This window comes from Apodemus sylvaticus, chromosome 13 (assembly GCF_947179515.1).
Source record: "Apodemus sylvaticus chromosome 13, mApoSyl1.1, whole genome shotgun sequence".
Taxonomy (NCBI): Eukaryota; Metazoa; Chordata; class Mammalia; order Rodentia; family Muridae; genus Apodemus; species Apodemus sylvaticus.
The window spans coordinates 66,889,619-66,905,272 of NC_067484.1; the positions used below are offsets into that span (position 1 = coordinate 66,889,619).

The following is a 15,654-nucleotide window of genomic DNA, read 5'->3' on the forward strand; positions in this document are numbered from 1 at the left end:
GTCATTGAGAGGATGGCCTTTGAGGTCAAGCCAGGCCTAGTAGCTCATTGTCTCTTCCTGTTGCCTGCCAATCCAGATATAGAACTTTCATCCCCTTCTCCAACACCATGTCTACCTGCCATGGACTAAACCTCTGAACTGTAAGCCAGCCCCAACTAAATGTTTTCCTTTATCAGAGCTGCCTTGGTCATGATGTCTCTTGTCACAGCAGTAAAATTCTAAGACACTATCCCTGGGTGGTCCTGGGTGCTATAAGAAAGCAGGCTGAGAAAGCCATGAGGATCAAGCCAGTAAGCAGCACCCCTCTATAGCTTCTGCATCAACTCCTGCCTCCAGGTTCCAGACCTGCTTGAGTTCCTGTCCTAACTTCCTTAAGGATGGACTAAAATGTGTAGGTCTAAGTGTCAACAATCCCTTTCCTCCCCAAGTTGCTGTTAGTCAAAGTGTTTCATCGTAGCAATAGGTGACCCTAAATAGGACAATGACCAACTGGAGTGCTCTTCCTTGGGGAAGATTTCCTCCTGCTCTCAGTGGTCCTTAGTTGCTTGTAGTTCTCTACATAGGGCTGAAGTCTCCTGGGCTTTTCTCCATCCACTTCAGCATGCATACCATGGTCATCCTTATTCAGCTCATGCATAGCTAGTTATTTTGGTAAGACTTTCTGGGTGACGCTTCTGACATTCATAGGAGACTCAGTCTCATAGCAACCTCCCCAGTCCTCTGGTTCTTACAATCTTTCCACTCCTCTTCTGCAATGATCCCTGCGCCTTAGGTACAGGAATTATATTGTAGATCTATCAGTTGGGACTGGGCACCACAACTCTATAATTTTGATGGATTGTGGTTTTCTGTAATGATCTCCACACACCATGGTTTTAATTTATATTTCCCTAATGGGTAATGATATAGAACATCTTTATGCAGTTTATTTTAAACTTTTAAAATAAAGTCTATAACTTTATTTTACAAGTTATTGTGCTTTCTATTTATATGTATGCAGTGCATTCAGGTTCCTGTAGAGGCCAAAAGAGGGCATCAGATGCCCGAAGCTAGCGTCTAGACAGTTGTGAGGTGCCTGTGATGGGTCCTCTACAAGAGCAGCAGGTGCTCTTACATCTTGATCCTGTTCTTCAGGACCTATAAGTTTATTTTAAAGAAGCTCTTTGTGCCTTTTGTCTATATCCTAACTAGGTGTTTAACTGTTTTAAGAGTTCTTTTTATATTTTCAGAATCAGGTCCTTTATCAGAAAACTGCCTGGCAAATATTTTCATCCACTCTAGAGATTCTCTTTCCTTCTTCTCAACAGGATCATGTGTTTAAAAGCAAAAGTTTTAAATTTGCTGAAGGAAGAGTTTTTCCTCTTTTCCCCCTTAATTTTAGGGACCATATTTTTTGTTGTCATGTTGAAAAATTCACATGTCCCAGTATCAAAACATTTTTTATCTTAGTCTTCTAAAAGTCGTATAGTTTTATATTTCATACAGAAATCTGTGGTTCACTTTGAAATCAATTCATATGTAAAATATAAAATTTAACTTGAGGTTCCTGGTTTTTGCTATGGTGTCTATTACTTTGAAAAGTACCATTTGTGGGGGAGCTTTTGGTTGTTGATTCAAAAAGAAAAGAAAGAAAGCTTTTTTCTTTAGTGAATTGCTTTTGCACTTCTGTCTAAAATCAATTGTGCATGTCTGTGGAAGTCTATTTCTGGGTTCTTTATTCTGTTGCATTGATCTGGGTGTCTATCCTCTGTCAATACAATGTCTTGATTATTGTCGCTATAAAGGAAGTCTTTAAATAAATCATCTCACTTCATTCCCTCTTCTTACAACGCTTTAGCTCCTCTGCTTTCTGCACCTTTATATATAAATTTTAGAGAGAATTCGCCGGAGTCTTGACGGGAATTGCTTTACACCTACAGATCTGTACGGAGAGAGCTGACTCCTTTACAAACTGATTCCCTTGATCTGTGGGTGCAATATGCCTCTCCATTTTTTCTTTCTTTTTTTGGCTCTGCTTTTATGACACTCTCCAGTGCCTACTTAGATCTGTGCCTAGGCATTATTTAGGGGGTTGATGTAACAATGTGTTTGTAAGTTTGGATACCGTTTGCTTATTGCTAGGTTATAGAACTATAATGATGGCTGGAGTAGGAAAAGAATCTAAAACTCTCTCAGAGACCTTACCATCTAATTCCTAGTGCTTATTGGACGAAGGAGTGGTTTTGCTTGTTTGTTTGTTTGTTTGTTTTGGGCTACTAAACATTTCCTAAATAGATAATCATGTTATATGAAAATATGGTGGTTTTACAACTTTCCTTCCAATATATCAGTCTTTTGTATCATTTTCTTGCTCCCGTACACCAGCTAGGATTCCTGGTACTCAGCTAAATGAATGATGAGAGTCTGTGTCCACCCCAGTCTTGGCAGAAAACACCTCATCTTTCATGCTAAGTGTGACATTAGTGATGCATGTGTGATCAAGTATCGAAGACCAGGCTCTCTGAAGAGGAGGGTTAGTAGAAGACAGGTCTCAGAGTAAAGAGACAACTGTTTTTCCCAATCTCATGCCCACTCTCCTCTGCCATGCAGCAATAATTTTTCTCCAGAGGATGCCAACATTCATCATTAGTGATGATGATAGATTTAGTGAGCGTGTCAAGTCTGGTCACTTCATCTCCTACATCCTCTGGACAACGTGCTTACTTCAATAAAATTGAAATATGGAATTCGTTTGAAGTTATTTTGCAAAGAATCTATTACCAATGTAAGGATAGCTTAACCCCCAAAGCTTAACCCACGTGCAACTTGTTTCTTTTGTAAGCAAAAGCTCACTGAAAGACAGCTGTATTCATTCACTGGTATCCTGCCTTTGACTACTTTTGAACAAATATTGGAAACTTCAGTAACTATAGCAGCCACTATGTCCTATCTGTGCAGTTTCACAAATTTTACTGGCACAAATTCCTAATAATAAGATGTATGGATCAGGAATAGAGACCAGTGGTACATTTATATAGCATGCTGAAGGCCCTGGGCTCAAACTCCAATATCATACATACACACACACACACATATACACACACACAAACACACACATATACACACACACAAACACAAACACACACACATACATACACAAACACACACACATACACACACACACACACAGACTCACACACACAAATGGAAATTGAAGGCAAACCTGAACCACACAATGAGAATGTCTCAGAAAATAAAGTTGACGAAGATGAAGATGATGGTATGATTATGATTGATTATGACATATGTCTAGATATCCACCTAGAATAGTTAAGAAGCCTCTTGCTGTATGTGGAAAGAATACATTAGAAAACAAGCTAGCAGAAAAGCAGCCAACTCTGAACATTATGTAACTGATTCAAATGGGCCAAAATATACTACACTGTGGTATTTTCAGTTACACCATCAAACAAACACAGCTTTTTCTCAAGCAAGTTTGAACAGGGCCCCCTTCATTTGAATTGAAAGATCTCATTGATATGTGGATAAAATCCATGTTTAACGTTAAAATACAGCTCCAACTTCTTCTTCGATCACATACCCATTGATACCATGGAAATATTCAACATGTCTTTAAGACAGACTGTGGCTATAGGCTGAAAACTGTGATTTATGTAATAATTAACACATTACAAAATCAACTAAGCTGGGGTTTATGTAGACACCCTAAAATCATCCTGAAGTGTTACAGAACAATGAAAGAACAAAAAGAAAAGAAACTAAAATTCCCCAGCACCACCTGCCAAAACATCATAATACGGAGTAATATTCTAAGCCAGTAGGTGCCCAAGTTTATATCTCCCTGACATAAGAAAGTCTCTCAATATTAGGGAATTACTCTAACATCGGCTTATGGAAAAGCCAACCAGACAAAGCCAAAACTCCCAAGGGGACATATTTAACTAATTAGGGAGGAGGTGATTAAAATGGAGCTGCTAATTGCCTACTATGCTCTAAGCAGTGGGAGACAAAATTACACCTCATGTTACTGTCAATTACACGGCCCTCATTTGTCTGTATTTATCTTTCCCTTTAGGACACTGAAAAGCACACAGAGGTATAGTTTCCAGCACAAGGTATACATTCCTCTGTGACGACAGGTTTATAGAATGTTTAGAGACAGAACTGTCTCTTGTTTAGGCTTATTATTAATGTGTACATTCTGCAGCAAAAACATGCTTCTCTCCGAGAGCACTTTCACATGCAGAGGCCAGCTGTGAGCCTATGGAAGACTGAGGTGGTCAGGAAGAGGCCAGCTACACACGGTGCAGAACAAGTATCAAGTGGCGGGGAGGAGCAGAAGGAAGAGGGGGCTTAAAATGGTGGGAAGGCAGTACCAGAGGCTGAGCTAGGGGCAGTGAGGAACGAACGTTTCGTTGTTTTATTTTGGCTCTGTTTCATTTTGTTTTTGGAACTCATACCACTAATATCATGAAGTGACAGGAGTTCCGGGAGCTCCTATTCTGTGAGTTTTGAGAAGTCATTCAAGAGAGCCAGAAAAGGTAAGTAATGCGGAAGTAACTGAGCTTGAACCCTCAGGAGACAGTCTGAAAACAGACCACTGTTAAAGATGGAACCTAAATCCATCCAGAGATGGACCTTAGCTGTGTCACTCTAGTGGCCTGCCAGCCATCCACAGCACCGCCTCTCCTCTTCTTCCCTGCAGTGTGCTAGGCACTGACTGGCAGGGCCAAGGGCTACCTACCTGCAGCCAGGGTTCCTCCTCATCATCTGAGGGCAGATATGGTCACATTGTGTTTACTAATGGAGGTAGCATACGACCTCTAAGTTCTTCACAATGCTTTTCCAGGGTGCTTCCAACTCCATTTCCAAGCTGGAGCAGGGGAATGACAGAACCCAGGACACCATGGGTTAGGGGACCTGAGCAGTCATGCTGGGTAAGGGCCCAAGTGAGAGCTCTGACAGCCACACCCACTTCCCTCCACATATGCTACTACACTGTGTCTCTTCAGTGGACAGCATCCTGGCATGTTCTCTATAAAGACAGCCACTTATTATCTGTAAGGCTTGCAGTGAGTTATTTAACCTTCGTAAATGCGTTTTCTCGTCTATAAAATGAATCACAACACCTATTTCCTAAAACAGCAGGAAATAAGCAAGTTTATAAAACACACACACACACACACACACACACACACACACGCACGCACGCACGCACGCACACACCCACGCACGGTTCTCAGTTGGGTTTGTTTCTTTGGATAACAATGTATATAGGGAAAATTGAGGCTATCTTATCTTTTGGCCCAAGAAAGGGATTCAGATTAAACAGTTGTTTCATTATACTTCACCCAATTCAGCCTCATCTTTAAGTAGTTGCTTAAATGTGTATCTATATTACTACAGGTTATACACATACTTGTTTGTGCTTGATCGAGTCCTGTGTTTTTATAACATACAGATGGGTAGAACTGCACATTCGTCTATTTGGCCATATCATACCACCAGCATGGGCTAGGAAAGAGCCACAAAGGTACTGAGTCCATGTCCAGCGGGCAATGGCTTGATTCACAGCACTCTAGGCAGCAGATGCCATGATCTGCCTTTGCAAGCACACATTTCCCCCTTTGGATCATGCATTTATCCATGTAGAGTCTTTTTATCTTCGATGATGGAACTTAGCTATACTCAGGATTTTTTGTGACCTTTTAATACTGTAAAACTCTAGTTGAGATTCTCAGCATCAAGATAAAAAGACCCGCTCTGGGACTTACCCCAGAGCTCTCAGATGGCTTTTACATGTCACATGTTGCATAACAACCACAAGATCACATAACCCTGCTGAGGCCAGCATCTCTGAAATGGGAACAGAGATCACGTCGCCAGGCTTAACTGCCTCCATCTACCATGATAATGTCCCACTGCTTACCATGAGGTGTGAATCACCATTGCAATGGAAAATCTAACCAGATGACAGTGATAAAGATGCTCTACCACCTATGTAGACTTTTACAATTGTATATCCCATTAAAAGCAGCCAGGGCCTCATGCTTTGCAGCCTACTTAATGAAGGCAATGTATGGTCAATAGCCATCCAGTAATCCAGACCACTCTGCCTCTTTAAGAGGCCCAGAAACAATATGCCTGAGTCTATAAAGGGGGAAACCTGCTGTACCATCACACAGAACTTCTACCTTCAGAGCCAAGGCCAAAACTTGGGAGGTACATATACAAAAGCAACTGTAGTATCTACAAACATCACTCTATGAATAAAAAAAATGCCTCTGGGACACTGGTTTCAAAGACTCAAGGCTTTGGAGCAGCAGCAAACCCCTCTCAGTAGGGAAGCAGCACACTCCTGGGGTCTTTATTGTTCCACTTCCCTGAATTGTTACTTACAGGTTCCCGGCCATCCATGGCTTCCATCCAGAGCCTACGGTCCTCTTCCGACAACGCCTGCATGGTGATAACCCCTGGCCTACAGAGAAAGGAGACACACAGATGTGACCACAGTGTCACATAAAGAGACACTGGCAACATTCTTAAATGTTTTCTTAAGAATATTTAAGACATAACCACTTATCAGTGTGAGAAGATGCTGAAGACAACTACATGAAGAGAGGCGCATCCCTCCCTCTGCTCCTGTTAGCCACCCTCCCACCCCAGAGAGCAAAACCACCTCCTCACATCCTTTTCTATATGCCTGTCTCTCTCAAGAGCTAGAGGTAAAGGACAAGAATTATTAACTACATGGTTCCCTTACAGCTTGATTGGTCCATGAACAGTGATCCACTTGCTCAACAGAGTGCTTTGTATAAAGAGGGAATGCAGTATTTTCTAAAGTGAATTGCTTGACTTTAGCTCACTTTGCAAGCTCTCCTAGAAGTCTACTTGCTATTCACAATGAGCACAACCTCTCCAGACAGTTCACACAGCAGCAAACCCTGCTTCTTTTAAAAATGGCACTCCTCACAGAAAAGGCCGGACAACGAAATGACTTGAGGAGAATGTCACACACACTCCTCGGGGCAGAGTTTCTTTAGTCAGTGTTGGTCCCATGTCACCCACAAACTATTTTCCCTCCATCATGTGCATTCTGATGAAACAACTTAATATCTATCAAATTGATAAAGAGCACAGAAACCCTCAAAAGTCCCAGCACTGGTGGGACTAAGGTAAGGAGTTACTGGCAGCAGATGGTTGCGAGAAGAGGGAGTTTCCCACCTACCCATCCCACCCACCCACCCACCCCAACCCAACCCACCCCGCCCTGGGATGTGGCCCCTGATAGCCTGCTCGTGTTCTTGGGGTCGGCCACCAGACTCAGCAAGCTTAGAAAGTCTCCATAAAGTTATCAGAGAGAAGTAGTAGGGGGATATGAACAGGAACAGAGGAGAGGGAGGGCTCCAAGGGTGAATTTGATAAAAACATGTACAAAATACTCAAACAATAAATTAAATATATTTTTTTAAGCTTAAGAATAACTCTTTTAAACCCTCATCTTCAAAGTTTGAGAAATCCTGGAAGAGAGGAAGAGAGGAAGAGGAACTGGTCAAGAACTGAAGTCCAGCTGCCTTTGTGACCACATGCCCTCAGTGTAGGACTAAAAGCCCGGGACCAGGACAGCAAGCATCTTGCCAGTCTCTAGCATCTCGGGTCACTGACTGCTTCCTCTGTTCAGCCAATAGGACAGATGCCCCATGCATGTTCCAGCACACAGCTGTGTCTTTTCACCACTCAGTGCCTTCCATCTACACTTTCAAAGCTGTAACAATGAAAGTACAAGGGTCAGGGATGTGAGGAGGATGGGGTGAAAGAGAAAAGGGAGAGAGGGAGGAGAGGACATGTCTCCACAAGTCTACCCCCACCGAGGCAGACAGAAGGGGAGGGAATACAAGGCTTAGAGTGGGCAGGTGTGTTGAGGACCGACTCCTGAGAAAGGGGTCATTGCTTGAAGCCACTCTGGGCATTAGTAGGAGAAAGGTGAGTCCAGGACAGACTAACTTTCCTTGCATAGCATCTGCCAGGGCCCTCCCCCTCTTCTCAGACTCAAATGACCATTTCTATCCAGCAGCCCCTTTGAACCTGCCTGATTCCCCATGTACCTGCAGACTGTTCACAGCTGTGCTTCCAAAGAACCGAGCCTGTGAGCCTGTGGCCTGGAGACAGCCAATTTCATGTCCCCTTCCCATCTTTCAAAACCAAGTACAAGGTGCTTTGAAATCAAAAGCCTGAGACACCACAGCCTGCTGCAAAGTCCGAAAGCCCAGCTTCCCCTCTCCGGTGCTACCCTGCTTTTCCTTATTTGTTTTGCTTTCTTTGTTGGTACCACCTGTTTGAGTCAAGCAATCCATCTTTATTTAAAAAAAAAAAAAAAAGTAGATTCCTAACCCGACTCACCCTACTGAGACTGAACTTGTGGGCTGGACCTGGGAAATCAGATGGTGTAGGCTCCCAGGACTCAAACTGGGTGACCTTAGCCAAAGTGGGGAGATGGAACCTGAAGAGACCACCTCCAGTAGTTAAACAGGACCCCTACTGGAGGGATGGGGACACCAACCCACCTTTAAAAATTTTTGACCCAAAATTGTTTCCATCTAATGCAGGGACAAAATGGAGTAGAGACTGAAGGAATGGCCAACCAGTGACCAGCCCAACTTGGGATCCATCACACGGGCAGGTACCAAATCCTGACACTATTACTGATGCTATCTATGTTGTGCTTGCAAGCATAGCATGACTCTCCTCTGGGAAACAATACCAGAAGCTGATTGAAACAGATGCAGAATCTTACAGCCAAGCATTGGACTGAGGTCAGGGACCTGTATGGAAGGAGAGTTAGGGGAAGGATGGAAGGAACTGAAGGGGATGACAACCCCACAGGAAGACCAACAGTATCAGCTAACCTGGACCCCAGGAATCTCCCAGAGACTAAGCCACCAACCAAAGAGTATACATGGGCTCCCTGGGCACACATAGCAGAGTACTTGTCTGGCCTCAGTGGGCCTGTAGAGACTGGATGCCCCAGGGAAGGGGGTAGAGGGGACACCCTCTCAGAGGCAAAGTGGGGGAGAAGGAAGACCTCTGGGAGGGAAGACTAGGAGGGATGACAACATTTGGGATTTAAATAAATAAAATAATTAATTAATTTTTTTAAAAATAGAGATTCCCAATCGAATCCCACCCTACTGAAACTAAACCTCTGGGCTATGCCTGGAAAATCAGAGCTAAAGCCCATCCAAAGGAGAGATGATTCTGTACGTATGTATGGCTATGCCTAAGGCCCATGCCCTGAACCACCTCTACCACTCTTCCTTCTGGGTTCTTTGCATTTGAAGTATTAACACCGTCTTCTCTATGCTGTGAGTCAAGCAGCTAACCCAACTCCAGTCTCCTTCCTGCATGAAAACAATTGTAAGCACAATAGTTGCCCAAACACTGAGAGTGCTGAGGTATCACACATGTCACATCAACTTCATGGCCTATGGCCTGATATTTCCACCCAAAGCCACCAGCGGAGTACACCACCTGCTGTGCTAAGCATTCAATAAATAAGTCCTCATGCTTAGACAGGAAGCAAATGCATTCTCACTACTCCCATTTAAAAGACAAGAAAAACTAAGACTCGGTGGCTAAGAACTTTGATCCTGATTGCAGCCAGCAAGTTACAGGCCCAGGACATGACCACGATCCAACTCCTAACCCTGGTATGTGACACCATCCCAATGTGGGGGCACCAGAGCCCCTATGGAATTTGTGTGTGCTACCCAATTCCCTGGCATCAAAACTGACCAAGGGTCCCTATAGCTCCTTAAAGAGCTCCAGCATGGAATCAAATGTGACAGTGATGAATGTCTCTGAACCCGGAGTGCTACATAAATATTCTTCTTCCCACAGGCTCTCCCTCCAGAACACAGTCATACCACGCGAGACAGGGATGACGTCCAGTAGCAGTGGCGCTTTACTTTTTACCTTAAGACGACAAAGTGAAAGAGAGGCCCTTATTTTTTTTTAATAGAACAAAACAGATGCTGTTGGCAGAAAGATTCTAAGAGCCAGTGAGACTTTATCCCCTAAAACTTTCAGGGAAACTACACGCATAAAATCTCACCAGCATGGCTGCCTAAACAAGGACGACAGTCGCAACCATGCTGACACAGAAGGGGTAAATCTCACTGGGTCCATCAGCCATAGACAAAGAACTAAACACTGCTAAGGAATGCTGAGAGGGGTAGAAAACAACAGCTTCCCCCAGGGAATACTCCCCCAGTTGATTATCTAATACCAGTGCTCAACCCTGTAATCATATGCATACAAGTAACAGTATATGGACTGAGCAGATTATATATATGTATGTATGTATGTATGTATGTATGTATGTATGTGTGTGTATATATATATATACACATATATATATATATAAATTTTAAAATGTGCTATCATAAAGAAAATGAACACTGGTAGGTTAGACCGTGACAAAATAAAAAAGATACATTTATTAGAAGACAATATTAAGAGAATGCAAACAGAGGCTGGGAGTGTAGTTGAGTCAATAGAGTGTTTATCTCAAGGCATGAGGTTCTGGGTTGAGATCCCAGCACCCATATACCAGACATAATGGAACACACCTGCAGTTCTACCACAAGGGAGGTAGAGACAGAAGGACCAGAAGTTCAAAGTCATCTTCAGTGACTTCAAAGCCAGCTACATGAGCCCCTGTCTCAAAAATATCTCAAATCAAAAATACTGAAAATAAAAGTGAGAGCTAATATTTTTAGTATGTATCTCCAACAAGATCCATATTCCAGATATGTGAATAATGATAACAAACAGAGAGAAAATTGACAACAAAATTCAATTAAAATCTTAATAGACACATCATAAGAGAGAATATATAATGGCTGGAGATTTAGCTCAGCAGTTAAGGCTTCTTCAGAAGGCTCCAGCTCAGTTCATGGTACTTACTGTCGGGCAGCTCATAGCTGCCTGTAACTCCAACACCACAGGGCCCAGTGCTCTCTTCAGGCTTCCACGGGTAGTTACATACTGTTGTGGTTTGAATAGAAATGACCCCCATGGGTCGGCCCATAGGCATTGGCACTATTTGGATGTGTGGCCTTGTTGGAGGAAGTGTATCACTGGGGGATGGATGGGCTTTGAGGTCTCAGAAGCTCAAGGCAGGCCTAGTAGCTCCCTGTCTCTTCCTGCTGCCTGCTGAGCCAGACATGGAACTCTCAGCTGCTTCTCCAGCACCATGCCTGCCCGCATGCTGCCATGCCTCCCACCAGGACAGAATAGACTAAACCTTTGACCTGTAAACAAGCCCCAATTAAACATTTTTCCTTTATAAGGTCATGGTATCTCTTCAAAGCAACAAAACCCTAAGACACATATATATGGCATACGCATACACACACACACACACACACACACACACACACACACACGCAAAGAGAGAGAGAGAGAGAGAGAGAGAGAGACAGAGAGACAGAGAGAGACAAAGAAAGAGAAAGAGAAAGAGAAAGAGAAAGAGAAAGAGAAAGAGAAAGAGAAAGAGAAAGAGAAAGAGAAAGAAAGAGAAAGAGAAAGAGAAAGAGAAACAGAAAGAGAAAGAGAGGCAGAGAGACAGAGACACGTGAATAAAAAATGAAAAGGGGAGACCCAGTTGGCCAGTAGATGTAAGAAGCAGACATCAAGTGGTTACTCATAGAGGAGATGTAATTTAGAATCTGAAGGAGTTCCATCTAGTGCCTCCTGAATGAAGAACACTAAAAGGTCACTTGGTAATTCTCAGGCTTTGCTGGTGAGAAACTAAATGAATAAGGACATTTTCAGTATCTACTAGAACTAAACACCACACATTAATTAGCCACACTACTCCCATATATACCACCAGGAAAGATGTGTGTCCTCCAAGGCACATTCAAGGATACTTGTCATTTTATTCATAATAACCACAACTGCAGCAACAAAAATGTCTAGTGAAAGAGGACACACAAATTATTGTGTATCTAAATACTAGGACCCCAGACAACAACTGAAAACAGCACCTAGCGCTGCACAGAATGGTTAGGTAGGAACCTCGTCGATGGTGAGGGAAAGTCTACAGTCTGAATGACTATAGCTTCATGGTGCTCAAACTCTTAGAAACCAGACAGAAGAGTTATTTTACCTCCAAAGGGGGGATGGCAGTGTCTGGTGATGAGGATGAGGAAACTTCAAGGCTATAAATGTTGATCTTGATCAGGGCCTTTGTAAATATGTATGTGTATGTAAGTATTTGCATACTTAGACTTGACTTATGAGTAGTCATAAACATAGACTTGAGATTATGTGTATTTTACAGTGGAACCTTAATTAAGAACTTGTTTTAACTGTTCAAGAATTACAACCTCTGGGCTAGAGAGATGGCTCAGAGGGTAAGAACACTGACTACTCTTCTGAAAGTCCTGAGTTCAAATCCCAGCAACCATATGGCGGTTGCTATCACAACTATCCGTAATGAGATCTGGTGCCCTCTTCTGGTGTGTCTGAAGACAGCTACAGTGTACTTAGATATAATAATAAATAAATCTTTTAAAAAAAAGAATTACAACCTCTTGACAACACTTTGGCTTCCCTGCTATTCTGGATGTGTGGCCTACAAGTCCAGGAAGGCAGATAGAGAGGTCCAACTGCTTTTTCCTGAGGGCTGGCAGAGTTACACATCTGGCCATATTATAAACTCAAAGAAGTGCATTAGACATTTCCAAGTGGAAGGCAAAAGCAAATACTCCAGAAACGTAGTCATTCCCACATGGGTAAGTGAGGGATGCTAGCAAGTATGGGAGAGCATCACAGCAACGCTGGAGAAGGGCAAGAGGATCATTTAAAGAGGAAAGAAACAACATACTGCACTGTGGTCCACCGAACAACCAACACCCTCAGACTGAAAGTCACGCCCCTACCGCAAACACCAGCCCTGACATCATGGCCATTTCCTCTTCCCTCCCCAGTAACAGCTTCAAAGTGGACTGCTACACCAGCCTAAAACTAATGCCTGATTACTGATAGGGGCAGAGAAAAGAAGTGTCCAGCAAATACTAGAACCTCTTTGGAGAAGTTCCCTCCAGCCACCAGATGAGAGAGGGTACAAGTGATTTAAAGATCCTTTCTGGAGCACAGCCCTAAAATTCTCCTCAGAGGCCAGCATTTCTTCATCGTGAACATATTGTTGGTGCTGGAGCTGGAGCAGCCTGGGAAGGGCGAACAAGGACCTGCGAGTTTCTCGACGCTGCTCCACTCTCGCCATAAGAATGATGCAGAGAATAGTTCTCCACCGTGACCAGAAATGAACAGTGAGAGAGAAAGTTGTGGGGAGGGAAGGAAAGGACAGGAGTGGGAAGGAGGTAGGAGGCAGGAGGTAAGAGTAGTTGGTATGTGAAGTGTGTGTGTGTGTGTGTGTGTGTGTGTGTGTGTGAGAGAGAGAGAGAGAGAGAGAGAGAGAGAGAGAGAGAGAGAGAGATCCTTAAACATGGTAAGGATTATAAAGAGAAGGCAGTCCTCACTCATCTCAAGGCAAGCTGCTCCGATCCCCATGTCTCTTCCAGTGCTGGCTTCCAATAAGAGCCCCACAGAGAAGCAACACATCATTTGCTGTTGCTCTGGATAGGTTTCTATCAGTGAGGTGGAGAGCATGAGGAAGAAAGGAGTTCTCTTTCAGGTCATACTATATCATCAGGAGAGCATAGGAGAGGAACTCAGGGCAGAAACCTGGTGACAGGAATGGAAGCAGAGACTGCAGGAAAGAGGCTGAGCGGCTGGTTCCTCCTGACTTGCTCAGCCTGCTTTGGTACACCATCCACATCCAGGGCTGGCACCACACACAGTGAGCTCCCCCCCCCCCCCCATCAATCATTAATCCAGAAAATGCCCTACGGACTTGCCTACAGGTCAAGCTGATGGAGGCAATTTCTCAACTGAGGTTACTCTCCCCAGATAACACGAGCCAATGTCAAGCTGACCAAAATAATAATAATAATAATAATAATAATAATAATAATAATAATAATCAAAAAGAACCCTAACTATCCAAGAAAGGGTTATATCCAGACGGCTAGGACCACCAATGTCCATCACAGCCCTCTCATCAGCCAAGAACAATCAAAAGCACATCCATAGCTGATCCTGGGGTTCCTCGAGGGCTTTCTAATTCTAATCTTATTCATGAATCAGAGTCAACAATAGTGATCTCAGTGGTTTGGCAATTTACCCACTTCCTATTGGACAAGGAAATGCTAGGACTGACTCCACCCCACTGAAACAAACACAACTAGAACCTCACAGTACTGTTCTCTCCAAATCAACCTCCAAAGATCTAGGGCTTCCTCATTCATAATACTAAAGCTCCAATTGGCAAGAGCTCTCTTCTAACTCCCATCCACACCACCTAGGGTCAAACTGACAGTAAAGGAAGGCCTATGGGACCCACAGAACTTACTGTAGTCTGTGTGTGAAATGGGCCCCCCTGTGCTCTTGGAAGTTGGGATGGTGAAGGCTTGGGGAGTGGGCTTTCTATTCCGGGGTGAAAGGGGCTTGTCAGATGCCAGAAAGAGGGAGCGCTGCTGGGCAAACTGCTTCTTGGAGCTTCCTATACAATGAAAAGTCTGCACAGATGTGATCAGACACACATCTGTCTATGGAAGAGACGTAAGCAGTCAAGTGAAGGGAGTCAGGCAAGAAACTCTTTCCTCCCCCAAGGAAAACAGAGTTGGGTTCCTTTCTCTAAAACCTGTATAGCCTTTTATCTCTTTTGCATTTTCACTTGTGAATAGAGGTCTACAAATCAAGAAAGAGCAGAGCAAGTACAGGTCACAGAGGCAGCTGCCACCCATCAAGATACCCAGGAGGATCACAGGTGAGAGAAACTAGAGGTCACAAGTTGGTGATTCCCACATGTTGCTAGGACTAATTTCTTATTACATGCCAAACACTGTGCTGAGGATTTTATCAACTATCACTTTTTTCTCACAATAAACGTATGAATTAAATGTGAATAATTGCCCCCCCCCCCTTTATCTTATTCAGTTGCTTATTTACTTTTTTGGGTTTTTTTGTTCTGTTGGCTTATTTGTGTTGCTGGCAATTGAACTTGGGACTCAGACATGCTAGGCAGGCATTCTATCACTGAGCCACATCTCCAGCCCTTTGGGACTCTTTGCCACATTGCTATGAAGGGCTAACTCTGACATTGTATCCAGGAGGACCAGAAACTTAAGACAAGGCCTCCACTTAAGCCATAATGCTACAGTGACCTTAGAGTCCAAGAAGACTGTCAACTTGGACAGAGGAAGGAAGGGAGTAACCTCCTTCCACACACTCCCTAAGATGTTTTCCTAAGCAGCTTCTAATCAATTATCTAGAAAGAATCTGATTCTAATGAATGAATGCATCACCATCAAGGAAAGCCTACAGCACTCGCCTCCTGAGAGGAAAAGCTCTCCAGAGAGCAGAATGAAGAGGACCCCCGACACCAGGAACAGTCCAGAAAGTAAACACTGCCAACCCCATCTGACAGTTTCACACAGAGTTATTTCAAAAGATTTTAAAGTCCTGAACACCAGATGAATTTCTAGCATATTCAATTTTGTGGTCCACGAATGTGACTGTTACTGA

General features: G+C 43.5%; 1 protein-coding gene across 2 annotated transcripts in view; it reads right to left on the reverse strand.

The window, feature by feature from the left end:
- Positions 1–15,654, reverse strand: part of Arhgap26 (Rho GTPase activating protein 26) — a 390,006-nt gene that overhangs the window by 230,571 nt on the left and 143,781 nt on the right. For both annotated transcript variants that reach the window (XM_052155156.1, XM_052155157.1), the window contains exon 11: positions 6,400–6,478. In XM_052155156.1, the coding sequence (XP_052011116.1) occupies positions 6,400–6,478 (79 nt within the window). The remainder of the gene's footprint in view (positions 1–6,399; positions 6,479–15,654) is intronic.